Raw genomic sequence first — 16,410 nt, 5'->3', positions numbered from 1 at the left:
TGACCTGCTGAGTATTTCCAGCACTTCTTGTTTTGTTTCTTCCAGTGTAACTTAGGTAGAAATGCTAAAAAAAAATGGCATAAAGCTGTTTTTTACACTATTCCCCTGGGTTTCTGACACTCTTCTGCCAAAGTTACAGCTGGAAGATCAGGAAAGTCCACCCCTCTACTTGATCAGAAATGTTCCGGAACAAACGCATTAAGAATATTTTCTTTGAAATTAGAAACAGACTTCCATAAGGGATCCAACACTGAGGAATTTAGGGTTTAATGAGTCAAGCTGTTAAATTGGTATTATGCCTTCTTTTTAAACATTATTTCAGGTAAAATATCAAGTACATCTGATAAGAAGTACCTCACACCCTTTTGCTATTGCATATCCTCCTCCGAGCAGGAGGAACACATTCCAGGGTAAATCTGTTTGGATTTTCTTCCAGGTTAGCAGGGGTGGATTCATTGTTCCAGAGGCTGGGGAAGAAGAATAGAGAAAATAAATAAAGGTGGAAATAAGATAAGCGTCCAGTTATTGCAAAAGCCAAGTAATTACGAAGTTTGGGAACGATTGTCAGTAATTACAATGCCAGTCAGTTACAGTCTTGATGATCTCCAAAATGATAGTCATGTACAACAAAACAACGCAGCCTTACTGAATGGCGGAGCCAGCTCAAAGGATTGAGTGACCTACTCCTGCTCCTATTTCTTATGTTAACCTTTCACTTTAATTGAGCAAATGATTCAGCATATAGAGAAATGTAAATGTTTTACTGTTTTCAACTGTGTGACAGATCAGCCATTTTAATGAATAACTATATCCTTGCTAATGCAGATGAACGGTTACTCAAGCTTTGTTGACACATTAGTGAATTTGCTAGTGTAGCCTTCTCTGCAAATGCTGCTGATTAAACTGAATTTGATTAGACCGAATTATAAACCTGTTTGTATTGTGCGTCTCCCCAAACACATTGCGCAACCCCAGGCAGGCTCAGCTGGCTTAACAGTTTTGCCATGTACAACTCACAGTTCCACACTCTTCTGTCGAACAAGCCAAAATTTTCTCAGGGATTCTGCTGGAACGTTTTAGGAATTTTCCACTCTGCTTTGTGAGGGGTGGAAGTGAGAATGGCTGGACACGCAAAAGACTGGTAAATTTAGCCTCATAATTAAAGGGACCAAGGGCTGGATTTTACGACGGGCAGGGGGGAGCCGTCCACTGGCCGAAAAGTCGGTGGTGATCCTGCCTCCACCGGGCTTGGATTCCAGTTCCCAGGTTCTTAATTGGTCTTGGGCAGGACTTCCAGCTCATTGAGGCAGGAAGTCCCACCTAATGGAGCTGCCGGCCAATCAGCAGGCCGGCAGCTCTTAGTCCCAGCAGCACCACGGGGAGCGTGGTGGGCCTACATCCAGTTGCAGGACAAAGATGATGGACATTCCCGGAAAAGAGGTAAGTGCTTGGGGCCTTGCCGGGGTCAATAGGTTAGTCCCCAGCGAGGCAAGCAGGGTTGGTAAGGGGGGGCAGAGGGCGTGTTGGGCATTGGGAGCAGTTGGAGATTCAGGGGCGGCCCTCCATGGGCACAGGGTGCCCGATCAGGAGGGCTCACCCCCCAGCCTGCCAGAAGGCCGCCTAGTTTTATCAGGTGGCTTTTCTGAGTTCAGCCAGCCAAACGTAAAATCCCCGTGGCAACGGGCAGAGGCCGTTAATTGGCCACTTAAGGGCTTTGATTGGCCTGGGGTGGGTGGGTCAGTTCTCGCTGCCGCCGTCCCGCGTAAATTGGCAGCGGAGGCGGGAGTGGGTCGGGAAGGGCCCCGCCCGCTAAAGGCCTCCTCAGGTCAGGAAAAAGAACCCGACCCGAACCCAACTGTACCACAGCGGACCCGAGCCGGACCAGGCCCGAGTCCCTCCGATTTTGCCCCAAGCCCGACCCCAACTCGACCCGATCCAACCATCCCTTTACTTACCTTCCAACTCGGAACCTCCCGGAAGCTGCAGCGCATGCGCGGCGATGTCATAGTGACATCACTCGCTCACTGCACAGACTCAATTTCATCCCGGACTCCCAGTTCAGGTAAGCTTTTTAATTTTAATACTTACCAGCAGAGCACTTACCGTGTGTGTCTGGCCCAACCTGACCCAGCCGACCTGGACTCAGCCTGCCCTGACCCGAGCCCAAAAGCCGGATCCGGAAGAGGAACCCGACCCGAACCCGACACATGTCGTCGGGTCCTGTTGGGTTCGGGTCAGGGAGCAGGCCTTTACCGCCCGCCACTAGTCTCCTGTTTTGGGGGGCATAAAATTCCATCCCAAGTGTGCACTTATTGAGGCTTTTGGGGGGAAGCGGGTGTTGGGCCTGGAATTTCACCCCACTATCCAGGATTGCAGGTAAACTATGAATTTTCTGATTGCACAGGGCCAATGGCTCAGGAGAGGTGCCTGTAATGGTGCAGATGTCTGCCAGCTCCATGCAATTGAAGTGCCCTCCCATTGACCTCACAAACTCTGGTAGGGTCTGCACTGAAGGGCACTGATGGGTGTAATCCTGGCATAATCACTGAAATTGTGACCCATGAGTTTTCAGGTCCACATTTACTCTCTACACATACTGTTCCACACTGTCGTCTAACAGTTACGCACATTCATATATATTGCAAAGTATACAGCACAGAAACAGGCCATTCAGCTCAATCAGTCTGGTGTTTATAATCCACATGAGACTGTTCTTGTTCTATCTACCACATCTCAGCCTTTCAGCATACCTTTCTATTCCCTTCTCTCTTATGTACTCGTCTAGTTTCCTTTTGAAAGCATCGAAGCTATTTACCTCAACTGCTTCCTATGGTAGCAAATTCCACATTCTAACCACTCTCTAAGCAAAGAAATGTTCCCTCATTTCCCTATTGGGTTTATTAGTAACTGTCTTAGCTGCACAGGTTTTTTCCCCATATACAATGCACAGTTCCAGACTGCACTTTTAACTTTTTCTTCCACTTACATAAAAGGCACAGCTCTCGACTTTTCTCCCCTTACATCTCCCTTTTTCATCCATAATTTGGTTAAACTGGTTCACATACCTTTTGGATCAAACCACCACTTCAATGAAGGCTTTTGAGATGGAAAGAAGCACATTGAAATAACGAATGACATTCCAATCACCGCATCTGTCACATATCTGAAAAAGAGTGTTTTAGAACAAATAATAGGAAAGTAGGCTGATAGTTAATGATGACTTCACCTCTGAGGAGGGAGTATGCAGTTAAACTGCCACTCTTGTGTGCAGGTCTCTTTTTTTAAGTGAGGCAAATGTATCAGTATAACTCAGTCTCTGATCTAACTCAATAGCACACTAAAGCAAAAACAGTGCAATCCCCTCCAATGTTCCTTAACCTGGATTCAATTTGCATTTCCTGATATTCAATACCAGCTCTTGTTTAGTTTAGTTTAGAGATACAGCACTGAAACAGGCCCTTCGGCCCACCGAGTCTGTGCCGACCATCAACCACCCATTTATACTAATCCTACACTAATCCCATATTCCTATCACATCCCCACCTGTCCCTATTGTTGTAAAGGTATATTTCCAGTTGACTATTTTAAATACACAAACTTGAACACCATCTTGTTTTCTTACTGCCTTGGTGTACCCGAAAGTATAATTTTAGGCTTCCTTTCTCTGTCCAGTTAAGTATCTTATAGGTTTGCTCAGAAGTGTCTCTTGACAATGATAAACCTTCATTATTAAATTGTTGCTTATAACTCCTCTCTATGACGCCAAACTTTTAAAAGTCTTGCACGTGAAACCTTTTCAAATGCCTTCTGAAATCAAAGTAAATTACAACCACTGGTTAACCTTCTCCCACCAGCTTAAGCATCTTCTTGAAGAATCCCAGCTGTTTAACAAAGCTGGGCTGATTGCTTCTGAATCCTGCAACAATAAAAACTTGCATTTATATACTACCTTTAATGCAGAAAATCATCCTAAGATGTTTCGTACAGGAAAATGCATGCTGAGCCAAAGAAGGAAAAATTAGAGCAAGAGACCAAAATCTCAATCAAAGAGCTGGGTTATAAGGAGGGACTTAAAGGCAGACGGGGAGGGGACAAATGTAGATAAAAGAGAAAGAAGTAATGGGCTGGGTCTGCAGTGAAAACCAAATTATGCACATAAATGAACACAAAGAGAATTTTGATTAAAAAGGCATGGCATAGATTAGTAGAGACATATAACTCCTGTAAACTGAGGCGTAAAAAGCAGATAATATGATACAGTCTGCCATTTAAAATATGTGCTCTCCCTTTCTAGCGTGTATCCTATCTGGTTAGGTGTGCTGTAGATATTATATTCTTTAAGTTTCTTCACAACACCTGTTTTAGTGCAATAGATTTCTGAGCCAAAATGACTGAATCAGGAATTAATTTGTGAATTCAGATGTGAAGAATCTGTATAATCTATTTGCCATTGCCTGATTCTTTGTTTTTAATATTTTTTGAACATTTTCATGAAATGACCAGCAGACACCTACTGCTACCAACATACCAACATTTTGGATTTCCTTTTCTCTATCCATAACTTGGTTTTTCCCCCTCTTTTTGTATCCAAGGTGAGGGATATTAATAACAGAAAATGGAATATTTGTGTCCACTGTCAACATCACGCACTCCAAGATAGTTATATGAGAAGCGAAATTCCCTCTATTCGTCTCCAAGAACATTCCTGAACCAATCTCATGGTGACATTTTTCCATTTACCACACCAGCCATCTTGTGATCTCTGTGAGTCAGATTGCCAGTTTGGGCTGAATTTTGGGCAGTTTTAAGTTATGGCAGTTGTCCACTAGGAACTGAACTGAATCTGCCCAAACTCACTAAGACCCTTATAGTGAGCAGACAGAGAGAACACAGTGGCACAGAGGTTAGCACCGCAGCCTCACAGCTCCAGTGACCCGGGTTCAATTCTGGGTACTGCCTGTGTGGAGTTTGCAAGTTCTCCCTGTGTCTGCGTGGGTTTCCTCCGGGTGCTCCGGTTTCCTCCCACAGCCAAAAGACTTGCAGGTTGATAGGTTAATTGGCCATTATAAATTGCCCCTAGTATAGGTAGGTGGTAGGGGAATATAGGGGCAGGTGAGGATGTGGTAGGAATATGGGATTAGTGTAGGATTAGTATAAATGGGTGGTTGTTGGTCGGCACAGACTCGGTGGGCCGAAGGGCCTGCTTCAGTGCTGTATCTCTAAGTCAACATTCATCTTATCAGTCTAGGTCCCAGGAGGTGAAAGACTAATGTGTAATATTGCATTGCACCACCTAGTCCCCCTAAAATACATTTTTCTATTACCTTATTATAATGCCTCATTTAATTACTCTCCACTGAATTTTATATAGTTCTCAGTTCTTTGTACTCTTTGCTTCCTCAAATGTATTTTTCAAAACATTTATAATTGAACAGTTCATCTATACAAATTTACAAAAGTCTTCTTACCCTTGTTGGAAAATACTGGCCCACCCAGGAATGAATTTTGGATCTCTTGTGAGAAGCAGAATCACATAGAAGGTGAAGAATATTGAAACAGTGCCCTCTGCAAACCTGCAAGGTTATTAAAAGAAGGAAAGACTTGCATTTAAATAGCACCTTTCACGACCTCTGGATGTTCCAAAGCAATTTACAGACAACTAAGTATGTTTCAGTTCTAGTCACTAATGTAATGTAGGAAACACGGCATCCAATTTGCACACAGCAAGCTTCAACAAAGAGCAATGAGATCACAGTTTTCAGTGTTGCTGGTTGAGGGTTAAATATTGACAAGGACAGTAGGGAGAACTCCCCTTCTGTTCCCCAAAATAGTGCCACAGGCCTTGTTTTAATGTCTGATCTGAAAGACGCTGCAGCATTCCTTCATGCTGAGTGTGTGCTCATTAAATTCAGTGAGTGGGGCATACATAATAGCAAATATATGGAAGGAACGCAGGATCAAAACTCAAGAACGGCAGCAACTGGGTAATTTAATTATGGTAAAAAATAAAGAGCAGGAAAGAAGGAGCAGAGGTTTACTTTCACTGATGGTTTATAAGCAGCACAAGAGGAATGAAATTGGATGCATTAAATCTGCTCTGTGAGATTACCACATGGAGAACTGCTGAGACTTTTCTTGAATGCATCTCTACAAATGGCGAAGATGTAATCCAATGGCTAGCTAAAACCGTGCATTTTTAACCAAACGCAATGTGGAATTCCTGAATCTTCACATGGTGGGAGAGAACTCATTATTTGCATAGGAGCCTTCAAACCATGTAAAGAGCACCTATACAATTGATCCGGTCTCCCTGTGGAACTTCAGGGATTTTGCAGAAAAATAGATTCCATTAAAACTTCTATGATTTTCCACGTGATTGATTTTGTTGGCCAGAAATTTATGGTCAGTAGTTTTAGTCATAGTCTGTGACAACTGACCTTGTCAGTTACTATGCGATGAGCAAATCTAAACAATCTAATCAAAACTAATTTAATTGACTAATGGGGTGTGTGCAGTAGCCATATTATGTGGTACAGAACTGCGTTTTGATATCAGTGCCCACTCAGTTTCTGATTCTCTGATTAGCACAAGCACATGTGGCTGCTTCCTCAATCATGGGCTGGTCCAAACACAACTCCTGAATATATACACTTTAATAAATGAGCCTCTCGTCAATCCATAATCTCAAACTCAGCGCTGAACTGTGTTGATCACATGTAATATATTTGTGAAAATGGTAATGAGCCAAGTCTAGAGGGACCTATAGAAGAAATATATTGGAGTAGAAAGTGGTCTGCTTTGGGCCCATTTTGGTTAGTGAGGGGGGGGGGGTGTAAAACAGGTGTAAGTTATATCAAATTAGCAGTGGGATAATCTTTTCCTACTTGCACAGGTGTTGGTCTTGCCGCTAAATTTGTGCAGCCATTTCATCAGGTGTCCTGAGTGGACACCTAAAACAGACATTAGACCCCTTACATATGTAATTTAGGGGCCTAAAACTGTTGAAAGGTCCCCATTGAGAAATTTGGCAGTGATGAGTGGTGAAAGAATTCAGCCTAGTCATAATTATTACTTTTTAAACCTTGTCATAATTATTATTTTCTAAAATGTTCCTGCGGAGGCAAAGGAGCAGATGCCACCTTGCAACCACATTGTCCCTCTCCAAAATGCCCGACTGGAACTTACCTGAGAGTCAGTGCCAGTCATCTCTTTGCTAGGGTGAGCTGCCTACGGAGGCAGCCTCCAGCATGTATGCTGATGAGGCCCAAGGACCAATTTCCATTGATTCACAGGCCTCTCAGTTCAGATGTGTTTTCATTGTGCAACGCCAAGTCTCGACCCAAAAGTTGGCCTAGGCCAAATTGTACCTAGACCAAAATATTCCCCATAGTCTTTCTTTTCTTCCCTCTACCCCAATTGTAAATATTTAACTCTTTTCTGAATTATTCTGCCCTTCCCACTCTATGAGATGTTCCCAGTGCAGGACCTTGCCTAGGCAATCTGCTTCAATCCTGGTAATCAACCTATTCTTTAGCACACAGTTCGAAAATCTGCAAGAGTGTCCTGTGATTTTCAGTTCTGTCCCTTACTGTGGGGAAAGACGTCTCCCTTCTGGCAGTTGTGGTTGTTCTGCATTTACTTACAGTGAAACATGTAGAAAAAAACAAATTGAGACCTCCAAAGGACTTACATGGTAAAATATACAAAAGAAGCTCTGAAACCATGGACACTCAAATTATAAACTACACATAGCCTTCAATGCACCAAGCCCTCTAACAACTTAACATATGGAACATGCAGACCAGCATGAGACAGCCTGGGTTTTGTGAAATAAAAAGCTTTTGTACAGTGGGGAGCTCTATACTCAGCATCCGTAGCAGCAAAGAAACAACTTTGGGTTTGAATGCTTGCATGCATAGCTTTATACAAGGGATACAGCAGCTTCTCTGCTGGATAAATAACTCCCCATTCTATTGAAAAAAAAATTTCACTACTGTTATGACTGAGGTGGGAGGAGTGCACTTCCTTTTCTAGTTCCACTTCTCCACATGCCACAACATATATTTAAATGTTTGCCCAGTTACCGATGCGGTCAATAACATGCTCTACTCTTTATCCCAGAATAAAATACACCAACCAGGTTTCTTTAACAAACAATGAAATTATCAGTTTATTATAAAACAAGACTTATCCAGTAATGAAGCAAAGCATTAACACACAGATTGAAATATGAAAGTTCCCTTTTAAAATACCCCCCACACACACTGAAAAAAATAAAGAAATTCTTTCTGTAGAGCTCTGTCACAAAAAAGACCAAAAAAAATACTCTGGCCAAATACTTGCTAATTCTTGAAGAAAAAAAGAGAAGATATGGAAAGATATCAGTTGTTTCTTTTGGTCTGGCGTCCAAATACACATAAACGCATCACTGGGATCTTTTCTGGAGCAGTTCTTTTCAGGTGGCATCGAGAATTAATCTGGCAGGTTCCTTCCAGCTTCTCAGGAGCAATGTGACATCAAAGGTTTCAGTTATCACACTGAATACACTGGGTTTTTCAAAGACAGGAGGAAAGAGGAGATGACACATTGCTCCTCTCAGAGTCTCTTAGAGAGGGGCAGGAAAGATGAGCTGGGTGTTTTTTCCTTGGCAGGCTGTTCTTCAACTGGCTTCAAAACAGTTCATACCACTACTGAACCAAAACAATATCTCAGAAGCAAAACCCCAAACAGCAAGTCTGAACCTCCTGACCACTAGAAACCTTAACATGTCACTTCTCTGCAAATGTCTTCCCCAGGTAACCAAGGTTTCTGCTGTTTATTTATTGTAAGGCATGTGACATCCAGTAAAGGTTGTTTTCAAACACAACATCTCAGTGTCCTTTTAGTGAACTGTCAACAACAAAACAAAGTCCAGCATCTATGAGATCTTCAGAATTCAAAATCGAATCCATTTCCAGCATTTCAATACGGGTCCTCAAAAAATTTAACAAAAATGGAAGCACTTTCATAATACTACATATTATGACCATTTTCAAAATAAGGCAAAGAAAGGACAGCTGATGCCAGTCCCTAAGGTAATATTTGGCTTTCACTGTCTACATTCCACTGGCTCCTCACAGCTTGTTTCTCTCAGCCTTTAATGAGCCTTGCCTAGTTAATAATAGGATCTGCAATGGAGTGTCACCCATTGAGAAGTAGATCCTGAGCAACATCACAAAGATGTCGACTTATTCCGCAATTCCTATTGTGCATTATATTTATATTAAGTCTGGACAGTTCACATTGCTTTTCTACTTTTTCTAAACATTAGCCAAGTCTCAATTGAATTTTTTTAATGGAGAGAGTTGTTGTTGGGTATTGTATTGCATTGTCCTGTTTGAAGTTAAAGAATGTCTTTCATTGATATGTTATTAACTGCTACACAGCAGCTGGCGGATACTGGCACTGTGTTCATGCTGTGGTCGGAGAGAACAATTGGCTCCTCTAAAATGATTCTTCAGGATTCTCATGGAAAGTGGGGTGGGGTGGGTGGGTTGTGCTGCAACCTGATAATACAGCATTGTACAAACATTCATGGGATGGGGGTGGGGAGAGAGAAGGTGGCAAGCAGAAGATCTCCTGGTTTTCCATATGGCCAATCTGCCTCCCTCAAAACATGATTTTGGGAATGCAATTTATGGATTTCAGAGAAACTAGTTACTGAACTGAGGTGCTTTCATTGTGAGCAGTGGGAGTGAGAGCTATTATTTGGTAAAACATTAATGCATCTATGTTATTAGCAGCGGCCTCACATTGGCAACTTAACCTGTTGACAATAAATCACCAAACACACTACACATGGGCAGTAGGCAGTATTCCTAAATACATGCTCTGTATTCTGCATAGTTGTCAGGGGTGGTGGAGTCAAGGAAACAAATACAAATCCCTGCCCGACAACGCACTGCAAAACATAAAGCGCTGTGAAACCATCCATACTTACGTTAATGGCCCCAGTTTATCGTAATCATTCTTTATTTTAGTTCTCACTCTGGCTTGAGACTCAGTGTTGACGGTTTTCTTCTTCTGACTCCATGACCTAAAGATGGGAAAAGAAATTCCCAAATTATCACTGAACTTATCCAAGAAATTTCAATGTAACTTTGCCTCTCTGCTTCTTTTGAATTTGACGTGCTGTTCATGGTAATCAATCTAATCATTGTTTAGTTGTGTATTGTTTGTTTAGCTAGAACTGGAGTTCAACAGACATCCAATAAGAGATTGCAACAGTTCTGTGCACAGAGAATGGGCTAAGGGGAAGCCCAAACAAACAGTCCAAAAAGAATTCAGGTTTACTTATAACTCTCCTGAAAGACGTAATATCCGTATATTTTTTAAAAACATCAATATCTTATCCCACTAAAATAAAAGCAAAATACTGCGGATGCTGGAAATCTGAAATAAAAACAAGAAATGCTGGAACCACTCAGCAGGTCTGGCAGCATCTGTGAAAAGAGAAGCAGAGTTAACGTTTCGGGTCAGTGACCCTTCATCGGAACCCGAAACGTTAACTCTGCTTCTCTTTTCACAGATGCTGCAATATCTTATCCCATCTGGTTCACTAAAGTCCTCTAGGGAAGGAATTCTGCTGTCCTTATCTGATCTGGTCTATATGCAACTCCAGACCCACATCAATGTAGTTCACTCTTACCTGCCCTCTGAAATGGCCTAGCAAGTCACTCAGTTGTAGTCAAGAAAGTGGCTCACCACCACCTTCTCAAGGGCAATTAGGCACTAAACAATGGCCTTCCACACAAATTAAAAGGAAATCTGATATAGAAAACTTATTTCAAACTAGCATATCCCTTCTTCATATGAAAATAGCAAGTGTGTGATGGCACAGATGGCTTCATAGATATATATATAATTACCTTTTACTACACACACATACATATACAGACATGCATACATGCAATCACTCTGTACCCTTGGCCTCTATGTTTTAATGAATAAAGGCATTATTTACAAAGATGAGCATTATTAGAGGCTGTAACTTGCCTGCCATTCTTGGGGTAGAAATTAATCTTGGGCAGCAGCGCTAAACAGATGTCATTGCATCAGTTGTTTATTACACGCCCACTTGACGTTCAGTTCTATTGAAGTAAATGAGACGGGGTACAAGGCGCAGTGTCTCGCAGGCAGCAGGTGAGATACCGCCTATTTAACATTACTTAAAAATAGGTTGAGACATCTCTCCTTCCCTTCCAGAGCATAAGTGGTCAATGATCAGTAAGTGAAACACATCAATGATGACTGAGGATAGGTGCAGATTACGAATAGCAAGGGTCAGAAAGTGCTAGTGGGAGTAGTTTATAGGCCCCCTAACAGTAGTAATACAATTGGACAGAGCATTAAACAAGAAATTATTGGAGCTTGTAACAAAGGCTCTGTAATAGTTATAGGGGACTTTAATCTTCATATAGACTCGACCAATCAAATTGGCAAAGATGAGTATGTAGAATGCTTTCTTGACAGTTTCCTGGAGCAATATTTTGTGGAACCAACGACGGATAAAGTTATTTTAGATCTAGTATTGTGCAATGAGGCAGGGTTAATTAGTAATGTCATAGTAAAAGATCCACTAGCAAACAGTGATCATCATACAACTGAAATCCATATTAAGTTTGAAAATGACATACTCCAATCACAAACAATAATCTTAAACCTGAACAATGCTATTTACATAGGTATAAGGGGAGAACTGGATAAGGTTGATTGGGTAAATAGATTAAAAGCTATGGTGGTAAATAAACAGTGGGAAACATTTAAAGAAACAATTCATAATGTTCAACAAAAATACACTCCATTGAAAAACAAAAACGCAGCAAGAAAGATCCATCCGGGGCTTACTAAGGAGGTTAATGATAGTATTCGATTAAAGATTGGAATGTTTTAGAAACCAGAAAAAAAGCCACCAAAAAGTTGTTAAAAAGGCAAAAAATAGAATGAGTAAACTAGCCAAGAATATAAAAATTAAGATTGTAAGAGCTTTTACAAAAGGAAGAGAGTAGCTAAAGTAAATGTTGGTCCCTTTGAAGTAGTGACAGGAGAAATTATCATGGGGAATGAGAAAATGGCAGAAACGTTGAACAAATATTTTGTGTCTATCTTCACAGTAGAAGACACAAATTACATACCAGAAATATGGGTAACCTAGGGGCTAATGAGAGTGAGGAAATTAAGGTAATTAATTTCAACAAAGAAAAAGTACTGGAGAAACTCAAGGGACTAACATCCAACAAATTCCCAGGAGCTGTTGGACTACATCCTAGCGTTCTAAAACAGAATATATTTGAATATATTTAGAATATACTTAAGGCAGAAGTAGAGACATATTTGGTCTCTCAGGGAATCAAGGGATATGGGGAGTGGGCAGGAAAGTGGAGTTGGAGCCCAAGATTAGCCATGATCATATTGAATGGGGGAGCAGGTTCGACAGGCCGTATGGTCTACTCCTTATGTTATGTTATTATATCTATTTACACAGGCTGCCGATTAGGACCAGCAGGTCGACCTACACCTTTAACTTCTACCAATGGTATGTTTAATTCAACAGCTGGAGGGATACATTTCATGGAGGTTGGGAGAGAGGGGGGTGGGGGGGGAAGGTGGTAATTGGCATGACAAAGCTTTGACCAAAAGCACACAAGGAAGATTTCAGCTCAGAATTGCATGTAATTTCTTTCTCCTTTTTGTTACCTTAGGTTGAGTCCTCCGTGTAGGAAAGAGATCCACAACCAACCCATGAACAGGAACACGATTGCTAGAGGACAGCAAAATATAAACCAGGATGCAAAGTTCACCATGTTGCAACCAGGAAAATAACTGAAACAAAGCAGGAAAAGAAAATCTTAATTTTTTCTGAAATCACATGGCATCAATTGTAAATTTTGAGGATCATCCTCCACATCCAAGGAGCTGAGTGGAATAGAGTTAAGGCTGGGAGGGAGTAGAGAACTACACAGAATTTACTGCACAGAAACAGGCCATTTGGCCCAACTGGTCTATGCTGGTGTTCATGCTCCACAGGAGCTTCCTTCCACTTCACTTGATCTGACCCAATCCATCAGCATATCCTTCTAATCCTTTCTCCCTCACTTTCTCTCTCCCTGGATTATGCTATGTTGCACAGTACTCAATGGGATCCCTCAACCCACATCATTCAAACAGAAATTGTAATATTACAGGCCACAAATGAGCATATTAGTTACTGTCTAGTAATTTTGATTATTTCCCTTATCCAGTGCATTTTAAAAAACGAAATGTAATTGGATTCAGTCATTGCCTCTGTCACTTGCTATTTTCTTAGTTTCTATTTTTAGTTGTTTACTGTATGGTTAAATCCTTTTACCCCTCCAAAGGCAAGTGGGTGTCAGAGTTTCCATCGTTTGGAATCAGGTAACACCAGAGAAAGTTTCAGTCGGCCTCCTTTAACTGCACTTAACAAGGCTCTTACTGACCCTCAGCCCTGCGGCCCCGAACCTGCCTCAGCGAAAATGGCCAGCACCAGAGACGGGGGTCGGGAAACCGGCACACTGACAGGCCAGAAAATCCTGCCCAAAAATTTAGTGTTTTTTTTAAAAAATGACATAAATTGGATTTTGAAAGTAAACAAAGCCAGTTTTGAATGAAAATGTTAGGAAGGGTAGTTAGGAGGGAAACAGCTTGAAGGATGAGGGGTCTCTGGTCTCTACATTTGAAGGGAGTAATTGAAAGGGAGATAGGAGTTGATGAATGGTTAATGGTGATGTGAGTGACAGCAGAGCAAAGAGCAGGGGAGGCTAAATGATTAGTTCAGAAGAATAACAGAATCATTGAAGATACAGCACAGGAGGCCATTCAACCCACCCTGCCTGTGCCAGCTCTTTGATAGAGCTGTCTAGTTAATGATGAAGACATTAATGATGATATTAGTGACGGAGTATTAAGAAGGGCAATTGAAGGTGGGTAGGTGAAGGCTGGGAGGTGTTATGGGAGCGATGAGAAGGCAAAAGCAGAAGTAATAGGTGAGGGAATACAAAGGGAACAATGGAGGGACACCTGATCCCTACCTCAATGTCGTAATCTGCAGGGCTACAAACCAAATGCTGGAAGATGGGATTAGAATCGATGGATCATTTTTCAGCCGGCACAGACACGATGGGCTAAGTGGCCTCTTTCTGTGCCTTAAACGTTCTATGATTCAATGATACTAGCCCTCATTCCAAAGGCAGCTGCACCATCTGCCATCACTTATCATCTTCCACCCGAAAGAAAAGAAAAAGATAAAAAGAGACACAGAAGAGAGAAGAAAGAAAAGCAGAAGGAACAAGGGGAAAGAACAGAGAGAAAAAGAACAATAGACCCAGAGGAGTAGAGACAGAAACTGCAACATATGTTCTATGTTCTATAACTTTAGGGACTTTCAAAAGGCTTTTGGATAGGTATATGGATAAAGGAGAATGATGGGGTATAGATTAAATTGTCCTTGACAGAGGACAAAGGATCGGCACAACATTGTGGGCCGAAGGGCCTGTTCTGTGCTGTATGTTCTATGTTCTATGTTCTATAAAGACCACAGACAGAGGTTGAAGGGAAACCATATTCTCTAATCTATCATGTGCAATGGCACAAGAGTTGCACTAGTGAAGCCATAGAATAATGTCCTGGGGTTTCTGCTACAGTGGTTGTCAGTCTGCGATCTTCTGCTCCCTCATTTTAATAGACAGAATATCCCAAGCTAATGAACGCAGTAGTAGTAAACCACGGGCAATATATCCAGTGTACATTTCCTGGCCATTATACTTCAAGTGTTACACTCAAATCTCTGTGCAACACTTTTAAACAAAAGTTTAATTAAAAAAGCAGTGATTTGGAAAATATAGAGAAATTTTCCATGAGCATAAAATACCTGGCTCTGAATGTTCTCAGTCTCTTAATTAATCTTACCACTCACACTTAAAAAAAAGACAAAAGGGAAAAGGGGATGATTCTGATCTGCTGCCTAAATAAGAGTTTAACTCTGTATAAACTCACCCATTATTTATTTAACAATTAGACTTTGTGGCCTCAAAGGAACACAGTTTCATCTAAACAACAGAATATGCATTGTGCATTATATGGCATAATGCCCCTGTCCTTATAAACCAGCTTATCATCCAATTTATTGTGTGCAAAGTCATGGGATCTGATAACAGCATTGCAGAAACAGGATAATGCACTAACTTCCTCTCCCTCACAGTTTAGGTGTTACACCTTTTGAATCACACTTTAGCATTACACTGTGGGCATTACAGGGGCATAATGCTTCCATTTGTGTGGAGTCCAAAACTAGAGGCCATAAATATAAGATAGTCACTAATAGATCCAATAAGGAATTCAAGAGAAACCTCTACACTCAAATGAGTTGTGAGGAAATAGAACTTGCTACCACATGGAGTAGTTGAGGTGATTAGAATTGATGCATTTAAGGGGAAGCTAGATTAATACATGAGGGAAAAAGGAACTGAGGATATGTAGATAGGGTAAGATAAAATAAGGCGGGAGGAGGCTTGTGTGAAGCCTAAACATAGACCTGTTGAGAAGAATGGCCTGTTTCTGTGCTGTAAAATTCTATACCATTCTGCGTAATGCTATAACACTTTAACTTGAGCATCACATTTCAAACAGCTTGCATGACATAGACAAATTATATGTAAAATTCTTGCAGCTGATTGGTTACATTTCATATTCATAAAATGGCAATAAATGAGAAATCAGTGGGCAATATGAAAAAGCTGACAAAACATTAATAAAAAGTGAACCAATGTAATTGCATCAAAAAAGTTTCAAAATCTTTCTCTTGCAATGAATTCTAACTCAGTAACTCAGAGCAGTGACATGATCTACCAATAACAAAGAAAAACTGAACGAAGTAACTTGCTTAAAAGGTCAAAATCTTGTTGGCTTGCCATTTTTTCCAGTAACTGAAATTTCTTATGTCAAAAATAAGGTTTGTAATGCAATGAAATACACTTCCACACCCCGATATCGCCTCTCTGTTTTGCTTCAGAGAGACAAGCTGAGTTAGGCTGTAATAGAGAGACAGGGACAGGAGGGATAATTAGATATAAAAACAGAAAATTATGGAAATACTCAGCAGGTCTGACAGCATCTGTGGAGAGAAAAACAGAATTAACATTTCAGGTTGATGACCTTTCATCAGAACTGGGAAAAGTTAGAAATGTAATAGGTTTTAAGCAAGTGAGAGGGGGGAGGGGGGAAAAAGAACAAAAGGGAAGGTCTGTGATAGCCTGGAAGACAGGAGATAAAAGAGTTGGTGGTACAAGGCCAAAGAGATTGGTAATGGGACAAGTAAAGAAACAAAAGATGTGACTGGAGGAAGTGTGAATGGCA

At 41.2% G+C, this 16,410-nt stretch overlaps 1 protein-coding gene across 2 annotated transcripts in view; it reads right to left on the bottom strand.

Annotated features, from left to right (window-relative positions):
- Positions 1-16,410, bottom strand: part of slc13a3 (solute carrier family 13 member 3) — a 65,408-nt gene that overhangs the window by 27,222 nt on the left and 21,776 nt on the right. For both annotated transcript variants that reach the window (XM_068048530.1, XM_068048529.1), the window contains exons 6-10: positions 12,736-12,861; positions 9,980-10,075; positions 5,469-5,573; positions 3,066-3,163; positions 355-467 (exon numbers count right to left, since the gene is read on the bottom strand). In XM_068048530.1, the coding sequence (XP_067904631.1) occupies positions 355-467; positions 3,066-3,163; positions 5,469-5,573; positions 9,980-10,075; positions 12,736-12,861 (538 nt within the window). The remainder of the gene's footprint in view (positions 1-354; positions 468-3,065; positions 3,164-5,468; positions 5,574-9,979; positions 10,076-12,735; positions 12,862-16,410) is intronic.

Source organism: Heterodontus francisci, chromosome 16, assembly GCF_036365525.1.
Source record: "Heterodontus francisci isolate sHetFra1 chromosome 16, sHetFra1.hap1, whole genome shotgun sequence".
Taxonomy (NCBI): domain Eukaryota; kingdom Metazoa; phylum Chordata; class Chondrichthyes; order Heterodontiformes; family Heterodontidae; genus Heterodontus; species Heterodontus francisci.
The sequence above is the reverse complement of the archived record's forward strand: the minus strand, read 5'-3'. Positions and strand labels throughout refer to the sequence as shown.